The sequence below is a fragment of the Lissotriton helveticus genome, chromosome 10 (genome assembly GCF_964261635.1).
Source record: "Lissotriton helveticus chromosome 10, aLisHel1.1, whole genome shotgun sequence".
Taxonomy (NCBI): Eukaryota; Metazoa; Chordata; class Amphibia; order Caudata; family Salamandridae; genus Lissotriton; species Lissotriton helveticus.
In genome coordinates, this window is record NC_136071.1 from 1,047,541,333 (window position 1) to 1,047,553,592 (window position 12,260).

Below are 12,260 nucleotides of genomic sequence, written 5' to 3' on the forward strand. Positions count from 1 at the left end.
ATAGGTTTACCTCCACCAGGCACCCTGATAAGAGCATAAATGTATCTAGGAATTAAATTAATTGCTAATGTCACTGCGCTGAAACCTGTTAAGAATCGGTTGAGTCTGTGTTCAAATGTTTTCAACCACAGGATTTTCCACTGCCTTGTAGGGTTCTCCCAGCTGGGCATGGGGCTATAATGTACTATTTAGTGGGAGATGTAAAGAATCTAGGGAAGCTCTACCAGTGGTAAAAGTCAAATATATTATAATTAAATAATGCTGAATACCATTATCGAACACACACCTCTAACATTGTTAAAAAGGATGACGTGGGGCGTGGCCAAGATGGCGACGGAGTAGGACGCGTTTTAAGTCCCCTCCGGCGCCAGGCCGTCTAAAGCATCAATTAGCACCGATCCGGGGCTCGTTCCCAGCCCCTGGCACTGCCTACGCCCGCTGAGAATCGTGGTGACCAGCGACCATGGTATTATGGCGGGGGTGAGCGCGGAGGCGCTTCGGACCTGAGCCGACGTGAAACGGGCCCGGGCGACGGAGCAGTGAGCCGAGGTGCACGGCGGACGGCGGGGAGAGAACTAGCGACTGCCACGCCGTGAGAGGTGCCTGCTGTGGTCCCCGGTCCCGGGGGAGGCGGTCCGGTCCTCCGGCGGACTGCCGGTGTCGGTGTGCGCAGAGTTGGAGCCTGCGGATCGCGGCCTGTCACGAGAGCCCGTCCCTCGGCGCGTGCCCTACGCGAGCCCGGGGATTGCGGCCTGGCCGCGGCCGGAACCCAGCTTGCAGCGAGTGGACGGCCTGGGGAGATGGAGACTGCTCCGATCGGCGCGAGGGCCCCAGGCTACGGTCTGAACAGTGGAACAATTGCAAGGAACAGCCGGGATCTTCTGCAACGCGTGGGGTGCCGGCCTGGGCCCCGCGGCCTAGCAAATCCAGGAAGGCAGGAGGGGCTGCGGACAGCACTTTGAGCGTCTCCTACTCCTGGGGGTCGCTGGCTGCGGAGCGTGTCCTGGTCCAGCGAAGTGCTTGGAGGTTCTAGGGGGAGCAAGGCCGCACACGCCGTGAGCGCCAGTCCTTCGGCTCGTGTCCTACGTGAGCCCGGGGATTGCGGCCTGGTTGCGGCCGGAGCCCAGCCTGCAACAAAGTGGACGACCTGGGGAGACGGAGACCTGTTCTGATTGGCGCGACGGCCCCCGGCTGAGGTCCGACCAGTGGATCTGTGGCAGAAGCAGCCGGGATTCTCGAGCAACACGTGGGGTGCCGGCCCGTGGCCTAGCAAATCCAGACAGGTAGGAGGGTGGCGGACTGCACTTTGAGCGGCCCCTGGCTCCTGGGGGTCGCAAGTTGCGGGGCGTGTACTGATCCACCGACGTGAAGGGAGGCTACAGAGGGAGCGGTGACCTAATTTGGAACAGTTTAGCGACCTTGAAGGGAGTCACAGAGTGCTGAACGTGGTGTTGAGGATCCTATATTGCTACCACGCCGGACGTCTCCCGCTGGACCTTGTTGCCACCTTGGGGGCTTTGTGCATTGGGCTGGCAGGGAACCTGTCGGCGCTGAGAACTTGAGTTGGTGCTCTCCCCTCTGCTTAGGGAACAGCGGGTGCGTGGAGGCAACCTGGGGACGAAGACACCATGGATTGGTTTACCGACATCAACACAGGATCGGGGGATCGTCAGGGGGGGCCGGAGCAGCATTCTGGTCTGGGACACGGCCCCATCGAAGGGGAGATTCCTGGGGACGGACTGGCCTCTAGGAGGAATAAGGCCGCGACGATGTCCTCTTCAAAACGCAAGGGGAAACCCGGCAAGGAGGGTCAATCTAAGGGGCCCCAACAACCGGCCTCACCGGGACCTAGCTCGTCCTCCAGGCGCTCGGACAATGAGGCCCCCGCCACTAAGGCCTTCATGACGGAGCTCTTCACTTCAATCAAAGAAGACATTTCGGAGCTCCGTACTCAGCTGGCATCGGATCTCCGCGAGGTACGCAGAGATGTCGATGGAATCGGTGAACGAGTGGCCACGCTGGAAGACCACGATCTGAGCATGGCGAATGATGTCCACCAGCTGCAGCAAGACGTGATCCGGCTTACGGAGCAGAATCTGGAACTCCAGGCCCACGCGGAGGATTTGGAGAACCGTTCCCGTCGGAACAATATCCGCATACGAGCAGTGCCGTGGGAAGGTGAGGCGGGCGACCTTCGTGGCTATGTCCAGGCGCTCTTCTTACAGATTCTTGGTGAGGACGATCTGCAGGACATTAGGATGGACAGAGTCCACAGGGTGGGGTTGCCCAGGCGAGGAGGGGGCCCACCCCCGGACATTCTGGTCTGTGTGCACGATTTTCAGCTAAAGGAGCGAATTCTACGGAAGGCGCGGGACCTCCCGTCCTTGCAGTTCTGTGAGCATCGTCCCCAGCTGTATCAAGACCTGGCGGCTTCCACACTCCAGAAAAGAAGAGAGTTTCGCCCAGTGGCCGCATTCCTGAGAGATCATAACATCTCCTACTCGTGGGGTCACCCTTTTCGAATCGTCTTCAGATGGCAAAACCGGCTGGTACAGATCCGTTCCCTTCAGGCAGCGAAGGAGCTTCTTAGCATCGATGACCTCGATCCCCCGTCGGCGAGCGGCGGTTCTCCATCCCGAAGGCGACGACGGTCCTCCTTCTGGCACAGAGTGGGCCCGGGGAGGGACGCTGGGGGACCGGACCGCAATCTCAGCTTGCAGGAGAGGGGGGCAGCGGTTGCGTCAGTGGCCTCGGTGACACTGGCTTCTTCCCAGCAGAGCTCTGGAGCGGCCTAGCCTGGGATCGCATGGCCGAGGTGCCGGAGGGGCGCAGACAATCAGGTACCGGGGGTATGAACGTACTTTCTGTGAAGACACCCCGGATCGTGGCCCTAGGGATTCCACCTGTGGTGCCCCGAGCCCAACTGGAGGAGGTCCCCTCGAATTCTCCTTCTCTAGGAATGTTAAGTTTGACCTGTTGGGAGGGTTGCGTGTTGGGAGTGGGGGGGTTGGGGGTCTAGGGGGGGGATCTGGGTGGGAGGCTGTTGGGGTGAGGTTGGGGGAGGGGGGGAAGGTGGTGGCAACCGGTGGGAGTTAGATGATGTGCGGATGGCCGAATGCGTGTGGAGGGGTCTGGGGTGGGAGGGGGGGGCTGGATGTCTGAGGTAAAGGGAGGAGGGAAGCAGGATACATTGGCGTTTGTGAAGCTGTTGGGTCTGGACCTTCCTCATGCCTCCTAGCATTGGCACGTGGAACGTGAAGGGCCTCAACTCTCCGCAGAAACGCCAAAAGATCTGGAAATACTTGCTGGATCATCACTTGGATGTGGTGGGTCTTCAGGAGACCCATCTGGCACGCAAAGATTAACTTCGGCTCCGCCATAGGCAGTTTCCTCTCATCTACAGATCCTCTGCCCATACAAAGCACAGGGGGGTGGCTCTGATTTTTCGGGCATCCCTCCAATTTCAGCCTACGGGAGTCTGTTGTGATAAGGAGGGTAGGTGGCTGATGGTTAAGGGACTACTGTACGGCTGTTTGTGTACGTTTGTGGTGCTGTATGCTCCCAATGCCCAGCAGAATGTCTTTCTTCAGAGCCTGTTGGATAAGATGGGAGAGTTTGTGGAGGGGCACTTGTTTCTACTAGGTGATTTCAATATGGTATGGGACAAGGCCTTAGACAGCTCTCGCACCCAAAGGGCGGACTCCGGAACCTTCTCTGTTGATTCCAAAGATCGGATGGGCGAGTTAGGATTGATAGATGGCTGGCGCACTGTGCATACCCAGTCCCGAGATTACACATTCTTCTCCCATGTCCACCAATCATACTCCCGTATAGATCACATTTTATTGAGCCAAGCACTTAGGGGAGATGTCCGTGATTCTAGGGTTTTTCCACTCTCGGTCTCCGATCATAGTCTCCTGATCCTTATGGTGCAGTGGTCGATGAAAGGGGATGGCTTTCGGAAATGGTATTTCCCGGCGGCACTTATTAGAGATGATACCTCCTGTAAGGCGCTTAGGGAGGCTATTAGGGAGTTCCTAGCTCTCAACCCAGCGTCGGACACTTCAGTGTTCAATACCTGGGATGCGTGCAAGGCGTCAATGAGGGGCACCTGCATAGGACTTAATGCAAATCTCAATAAATTACGGAGAAAGGAACGGGAGGATTTAGAATCGGAACTTGCCAGCTTAGAAAGGGCACATAAATTGAATCCGTCACGTGCAACCCTTCGACCACTGACAGCTGTCAGAGGGAAGTTGAGGGCCCATTACACAAATCGGGCTGAGATCACCCTCCTGCGATTGCGGCACGCGTCTTACTCGCAGGGGAACAAGGTGGGTAGACATTTGGCCCGTCAACTTCGGGAAAAAAGAGAAAAGGAGTACATTGGAGGGGTCTAGGGTCCGGGAGGCTCCCTGCAGCATAGGGACAGAGACAAGGCAGACATTTTTGGCCGGTTTAATGCCACACTGTATGCAGGTGACTCATTGGATAGTGAGGAGCAGGACGCATTCCTGGCAGACCTCCCCATACCGCAGGTCTCTGACGGGTGGAACGAGCAGCTCGCGGCCCCCTTTTCGAGAGCGGAGGTGCTGGAAGCCATTAAGGCTCTGAAACCTAACAAAGCTCCGGGCCCAGATGGCTACACGGCCCTTTTTTACCAATCATTCGCGACGGAACTGGTGGACTATCTGGTCTCACTTTTTAATGAGATGGCGGTCTCCGGAACGACCACTGGATCCATGGGCGAGGCCATGATAACCGTGATCCTCAAACAAGGGAAGGACCCCTCCAGGTGCGCGTCATATCGCCCGATAGCGCTCCTCAATGTGGATGCTAAACTGTACTCCTCTATCATCGCCCGCAGGCTTCAGGACCTGATGCCGGCTCTGGTACATCCGGACCAATCCGGGTTTATAAAGGGTCGGCAAACGCATGACAACTTGCGACGGGTACTGCATTTGATAGAGAAGGCTGACAGGTTCCGCATTCCGGCAGTACTTGTTGGATTGGATGCGGAAAAAGCGTTCGATCGGGTCGATTGGGGATTCCTGTTCCGCACCATATCTGCTTTCGGTTTTTCGCGCCAATTCATCTCCATGATTAGGGCTCATTACAGCTGCCCTAGCTCGAGGGTGATGATTAACGGACATCGGTCTGCCCCCTTCCCTCACTCTCGGGGGACGAGACAGGGATGCCCCCTCTCCCCTCTCCTCTTCGCATTGAGTATCGAACCTCTGGTGATTGCAATACGGGAGAAGGAGCAGATCGTAGGCCTCCCCTTTACGGGCGAGCAGCACAAGATTTCCTTATTCGCGGATGATGTGCTGCTGTCCTTGGGGGACACAATCCACTCACTGCCGCATGTTCGGGAGGTCTTATACCAATTTGAAACGGTGGCTGGATTTAAGGTTAACTTCGACAAGTCATATATACTGAACTTGACTCTTCCCCATGCAGACGTGGAACAAGTGTGTTTGCTCACGGCATTACCGTGGGCGTCTGCCTACCTATTATACCTGGGAGTATGCCTGACTCCTACTATAGGGTCTTTATTCGCGGCTAACTTTCCCCCGATGCTGGCGTCGATACGAGCAGATCTGGATAGGTGGAAACCAAAGTTTCTGTCGTGGCTTGGAAGAATCCATGCCCTTAAGATGGTGCTCTTGCCTAAGTTCCTCTATCTCTTCCAGGCCCTTCCCATCCCTATAGAGGTGGATTTTTCCGACGATTTTAAACCTTGATGCTGAAATTTGTTTGTCAGGGCGGGCGAGCGCGGATCCCATTTTCGACACTGCGCCGTCCGAGGAAGGAGGGTGGAGTGGGATTCCACTACCAATACAAAGCTGCGCAGCTCCGCGTGATAGTGGAATGGTCCCAGCGATCCTCAGAGAAACACTGGCTCCACACGGATAGGAGTGTGACGGGGAGATCGATCTGGGATTTGGTTTGGAAGCCCAAAGGGGATAGGCCTAAGAATGCCTACATTAGCACACCGACTAGCACGGTCCTAAAAGTATGGGATATGGTCTCAAACGATGACCGCTGGACCACATTTCCGTCCCCCTTTACCCCCATTCACTTCAACCCGTCGTTTCCGCCTGCGATGCGGGAGGGGCCCTTCCGACTCTGGAGAGAGGGTGGATGTAGGGCGCTCACACATCTGTTCCACGGAGTGTCCCCGCTCACGTTCCATAACTGCATGCGGGACTATGGGATCCCGATTACTGAGCGCTTCCGCCATGCCCAGCTTCTTCATTGGGCAACTTCGGCGAGGATGAGGGAGGCCGCCAACAGGTCGCCCTCCCCGTTTGAATCCTTCCTTTTACGCACTTCCACTATGAAAGGGACGATCTCCTTCCTATATGGGTTGCTCTTGGCCACTGAGACCGCCCCGCGACCCCGCTACATGGAACACTGGGAGGTCCTTCTAGACCGGGATATATCGGAGGACGAGTGGAAACACCTTTGGAGCGATATCATGTCGCACAATCATTCGGTGGCCCTTAGGGAAGCTCACTTGAAGACCATGCACGATTGGTATCTCTACCCATCTAGGCTCCATCGAATCTTCCCGACATCCTCGGACAGATGCTGGAGGGGTTGTGGCTTCCTGGGAGACTTCCGCCACATCTGGTGGGATTGTCCCATCATTCGCCCCTTTTGGACGGAAATTCTGGCCCATATTAAGGACATCCTGGGGTATCCGATCTCGGATTCCATGGCCCATGTTCTGCTAGGTCTCCGTGACCCGCAGTTAGAACATCAAACTAAAGCGGATAAACAAATCCTGTGGTTATGCCTGGGAGCCGCTAAACTCACGTTGGCAGCAGCGTGGAAGAAATCGCAGGCCCCGGCCATGTCACTGTGGCACGCGAGACTGTGGGGGCTACTGAGCATGGAAAGAATGGCAGACATCTTTCTGGGCAATTTTAAGAATTTTATGTTCCGATGGGGGCCCTTGGTCCGCTTCCTGTCCCGAGGCTTACCATCTGCGGTCTGCCCGCCCACGCTACGCGCTCTTTACCTTTTCCAGGTCTAATCGGACTACAGGGATATTGCGACTGGTTGTGTATGTGTGAGTGTGGTTGCCACCACCGGGGGGGAGAAGGGGAGGGAGGGGAGGCCCAGTTACCTTAGGGGTGTGTTATTGGTTGCGACGTTGCTCTCGTATGGGGGTTGTTAGCACTATTTCCTCTACTGAGCACTTGGCTGAGCCGGCGCTTCCGCCTGGAACTCTTTGTTCAGCACTGGACTCGTAATTGGACTTTGCTATACTGCCTTGAGACCCAGCCTTGCACTCCCCCATTTGTAGTCTCTGAGAGTATCTATGGCTTCCCCTGTGAGGGACTTATGGCGGACATGTCGCTTGTGTTATTTTTCCTACTTTGTCTTCACTCTTTTTTCTCCTCTTTCTTGCAAACTTCAAAATAAAAATTTTACCAAAAAAAAAGGATGACGTTAAATTAACACGTTACCTGATGGTGGCCAAACTTCCTGTTTAGAAAACTTATATGGTCAGTTTCTATTAGCTTTTAGTGATTCAAATCTCAATGTGTGTCTTGAAATTTCCCACTAATTCCTGCTTTTGTGATTTTCTTACTCCTGACATCCCTGGCACAGGGCGGTGAGTGGTTAAGTAGATGAGATTACAAGTATTTGGGAAATTGTATGCAGGAATCAGACTTCCCATGCGATTCCCACAAGGTTGTCCCTACTATATCACCAGGAGACCTCCACCACTTGCAACAGGTGAATTCTCCAGGTGTGATACTCTGATGCGGTGGTATTTTTGCTAAACATACCATTCTGACGCGACCAGACACTACTGTCACCCGTCCCAGCAGAATTTATTGGCACCTTGAAATGATGGCCCATGAACTGACAGCAAATAGAGATATCTTAATTGTGTACTGTTTTACCACAAGCCATTCTTACAAAGTATATAAAGAACCAAAAAAGCGAGCAAACACAGAGCAAATTTATTTTGAGCCTAGCACAAACAGTGTTAAGCAGCTCTTTGGGGCCCACCAGGGTGGGGGGGGGGGGGAACAGCACCGACACGGACTCCAATTAGGTGTGACAAAGTCCGCTTTATTGGAAGCAGGTGCACCTCACAATTGAAAACCCTTGGCCTGTGCCGAACAAAACTAAGCTTCGATAAATAACTTCCTAACCGGACCCCCCCACCCCCCAAAGCGCCAAGAAACCGCTTGGTAAAAGTGCGCTCTACAAATGTTTTTAAATTCAAATACTCCCCTAAACATGGCTCCTCAAATCAAACAATGAACAATTTAGCCAACGTAACTTGCCTCCCTACCTAACTAAATAACTTGTTGCACTTATCCCCCTCTCCCTTCAAAAACAGACCTCCTAAATTCTCCCAGTCCTTAGGGAAAAAACACCAACTGTAAATTGAACCACACACCAACACCTGTTCCAGCGACAAACCCCGTACAGAACCCCCCCCCCCGATGCACCAGCTCCCAAAAAACCGTCCGCCTGTCCTCACCCCCAAAGAAAACCCCCTACACCAAAAAGTCCCTACATCCCCCTTTCGCCATCCATAAAGGGAGGGTGGGCGGGAATTTTTTTTTTATGCCCCACCCAGTTCCCAGGCCGGCTGCTGTGTCACTGCCACCGAAATGGTGGACAGTGACCTACAATGGCCGGTTTTATGGGCTCTAGCCCAAAAGCAGCCCAAGTCCTAGCCCAAACCAGCCCAATACACACTCCCCAGCCCAAAACAAGCCCACATACAATCCTGTCTACTACCCCCCCCCCGGGCCCCCAAAACCCCCCCAAGAGGAACATGCCTCCCTTCGGTCGGCCGCCCCTCCCAAAGCCCTCTTCTGAACACTAAAGAAGAAACGTGAACCGACACTTCAGTTCAACCAGAAAAACCATCTAATTTTTTCAAATAAATGTAGTTTTGAAACCAACCTCACTCTGAAACTTCTGGGCGTCTTTTGAAACTTGATAGGTCGGCGTGTCAACAAATTCAAGCAATGATCTGCCTTTTGATTTCTCATAGTCTTCTTTGTATTTCACCTGCATGAAAAAATTATCTATTAATGTGTCTTTTAAACTTTCGATACTTCATGACAAGCAAAATCGTTTTTTTCTTTGAATCTCTGCACTGGTTACTGTTATATCGAACACTTTAATAATAAGCATTATTTGCCAGCCTTTTTGCTCGTCAATGCGTGTTTTGTTCTGTCATGGGTTTTGTAAAATGTTATTGTTGGATGAGCTGCTAGGACCTCACCAATCCGAAAAAATACATTGCCTAAAAAAAGCAATCTATATGCCTCAAAGTGCACAATATTCAGTAGTAGCCCCTGCCACAGAAGAGAACTTCTTTGCGTGAGGATGTTCTCCTCGAGAAAAACAGAATGCTATCACAGTGAAGTTAGCCAATGGCTGAACTAGGCCGACCCACAACCACTAGCTGCATTTAGTAGTGAGCAGATGAAGATGTGAATCACACAATAACCTATCAATGGACGAGTAAAGCTGTTTGAAAGCCATTATTAGTTCATGTACTACACACATAATTTAATAAAATCAAATAGTCTTGTCAAATACCAGCCATAATAATTTTTTTATTTTATTTGGTTGGAGATCTAAATCTGAGACAATTCTTTTATGCATAAGCTTTACAGTATCAAGGGCCTAGCATCATCAGAGCGTTTCAAAGTAAGATGGTGGGAAAATATGAATGTTGAATCTTTTCCTAAGCAATTCCAGGTTCACAAGCTTTCTTAATAAAAGGGGAAGCTAATTGAATTTGTCCGGTACCCCATCTATTTCTGAATGCAGCACTTAGCAATAGCAAAACTAGCATTAGCAGACCTCAGGCTTCTGCTAGAGACACAACAACCCATGGAAGTGTTCCACTTGGGGCCACAACTTGTGCATACCTACAATATCACACAGCACAATCTTGGATTTCATAGGAAGCCAGGGAAGACATTTTAAAAGTGGGAAATGATGGTGATAGGTGAGAGACTATTACTTGTTTCCTTGGTTAGCACTACTTTTTCTGGAATTAGCTATTGGAGAAATGAAGGGCCGGCGTTAAAGTAATTGCCGCCTTAGAGGCAGGAAACTGCCGCTAAAGCGGCGAAACGTGGGCTTGATAATATGCCCTTGTGAATTCCAATAGAAGTCCATGTTCTGTGTGAACATGGGCTTTTATTGGAATTCTCCAGGGCATATTATCAAGCTGATTATCTGCGCTTTAGCGGCAGTTTCCTGCCGCTAAAGCGGCAATATTTTAATGCTGTTCTTGATAATATGCCACTGAGTTCACAAAGACCAACTAAAACCCAGGATGGGGAATGATATCTGCTGCCCTCCATAGCTGGCTGCAACGGCTAGGGAGTTGGACATGCAGCTAAAACATGAAGGCTTGGGCATTAAGCTTTGTCCTATTACCAGCAAGATTAATGTCCATGCTTCTGGATTAAGCTTTCTCTGGTTTGATACATTCTGTTTGCTTGAAGGGAAAATCTATCTCCAAATATCTAAGCATCAAAGCGTCCACATAGGAATGAAAGCAAATGTCTAACATGAAAGCTAGATGTTTTCAAGGTACATTTTGTGTTATAGAAGCAGAGACATCACTTTAGAAATCACACTTGAAGTTTAACGGGTATAGGGTAAACTCAATAAATAAACTCTGTCAGAGGCTTTTCAAAAGCTATACTCATTTTGGTAAAGTTGGCACTTAGACGTATTTGCTAGTGCTTCCAAATTGGTAAAGAAAGTATCCTGAAAAGACTTGTTCGGAAATAACGTGTATTGTTTGCAAGAATTCTTATTTTCTCCTGGTGGACGATGACTTAGATTTAAGACAGCATGCAGTAAGAACATTCAATACAAGTATCTAAAATTATCCAGGTGGCAGTACATGTGCACATCCGGTTTTGTTGTTATACCACATTTTCCAAAGCACTTCAAATTGATTAGGTTTCCTGAAACTCACTTTTATGACTTTTATATAGGGTTTACACAAGACTGCTAGAAAAGTGAAAACTCCTGCCATTTACAGCTTTAGTTCACTGAGGTTAAAGTGATGCCTTCCAGAGAAGATACTTGTACTAATTAATGCCTTCACATTAGATTTACCTAGTGGGATTTCACGGTTGGGGAAGAAAAGATCCCAGGGAGGTGGATCATCTAATGCAGGAGACATTTTCAGTCTTCTTTGATAAAATCCAGACTTCACTCCTGCAGCAAATAGGTTGCCTTTATAAGTATCCATTATAAGAACATATTTGGGAGCCCATCTGCCTAAAACAGGCCTTGAAGTGAGACTAAAACATTCGTTTTCGTATCGTCTAAGAAAGTGTTTTGTCTCATGGGTGTTTTCTTTATTAAATACATTTACAGGTTCTGTCTCGAACAGTCTTGATTCGACGATTCCTCAAAAGAATGCCAGAATAATAAAAAAGAAAATGAGTAGTTGGAAATATCCACGCACTTGAGGATGATCAGTTCTAACCTGTAAATTATTTACACTTGACCCCAGAATGATTAAATTGTTAGAAACAGAAGAACTAAAATTACTGTCCTCGCTGTCATCTAGTGGGCCACAGTGAGCATATGCTCTGGTGATGTCCTAAATGTTTTTCTTTTTCAGGACCCACATTTCTAAATTGATGGCCCAGTTTATCAGATTGCAAGTAGCCAAGATATAAAGGTTTAAGGAATTAATATTTTTTCTATTCATTGTCAGCAATATCCCTGATCGAGAAGAATCGGAAATCAGATCAAGGTAAATCCTGTTGTAAATGAAGGAAGAAACTGTTTCTTGAATATGGCAGGACAGTGGCATTTAAGATTTTGAAGACTAAAGTTAAAAAAATTATATTCGAAAAGTTTAGAATTATGTTTGTACCTCTTGCCTATTATTAGCATATTATGCTGTAATGCTAGTTTATACTTTTCTATACTTCTTTGTAGTCTTAATTTTAAACTTCATGCCAGGCATTCAAATTATATGGAATGTGCAATTTTACATGGTTTTTCATTTTTTGGTCCCATTTAAAAAAAAAATATATATATATATATATAGAGTGTGCTCAAGATCAAATGTCTATTTAATTTCAATGTCTAAGTCCTATCAAGGTAGAACCAACTGAGGGCAGCTAGGTCTTTGGAGTTGCCTGAACTCACTGGTCAGCCTCCTCTTCGGACTTGAAAGATTGGAACTAGATGTCCACGTCTAACTGAGCACTCATGAAAAAGCTTTC

The 12,260-nt window shown here is 49.9% G+C and overlaps 1 protein-coding gene across 12 annotated transcripts in view; it reads right to left on the bottom strand.

Annotated features, from left to right (window-relative positions):
- Positions 1-12,260, bottom strand: part of NEBL (nebulette) — an 874,906-nt gene that overhangs the window by 229,561 nt on the left and 633,085 nt on the right. For 10 of the 12 annotated variants that reach the window (XM_078663756.1, XM_078663754.1, XM_078663752.1 and 7 more), the window contains one exon: positions 8,944-9,051. The exons of the other annotated variants lie outside the window; for them this stretch is intronic. In XM_078663756.1, the coding sequence (XP_078519882.1) occupies positions 8,944-9,051 (108 nt within the window). The remainder of the gene's footprint in view (positions 1-8,943; positions 9,052-12,260) is intronic. 12 annotated transcript variants of the gene reach the window in all.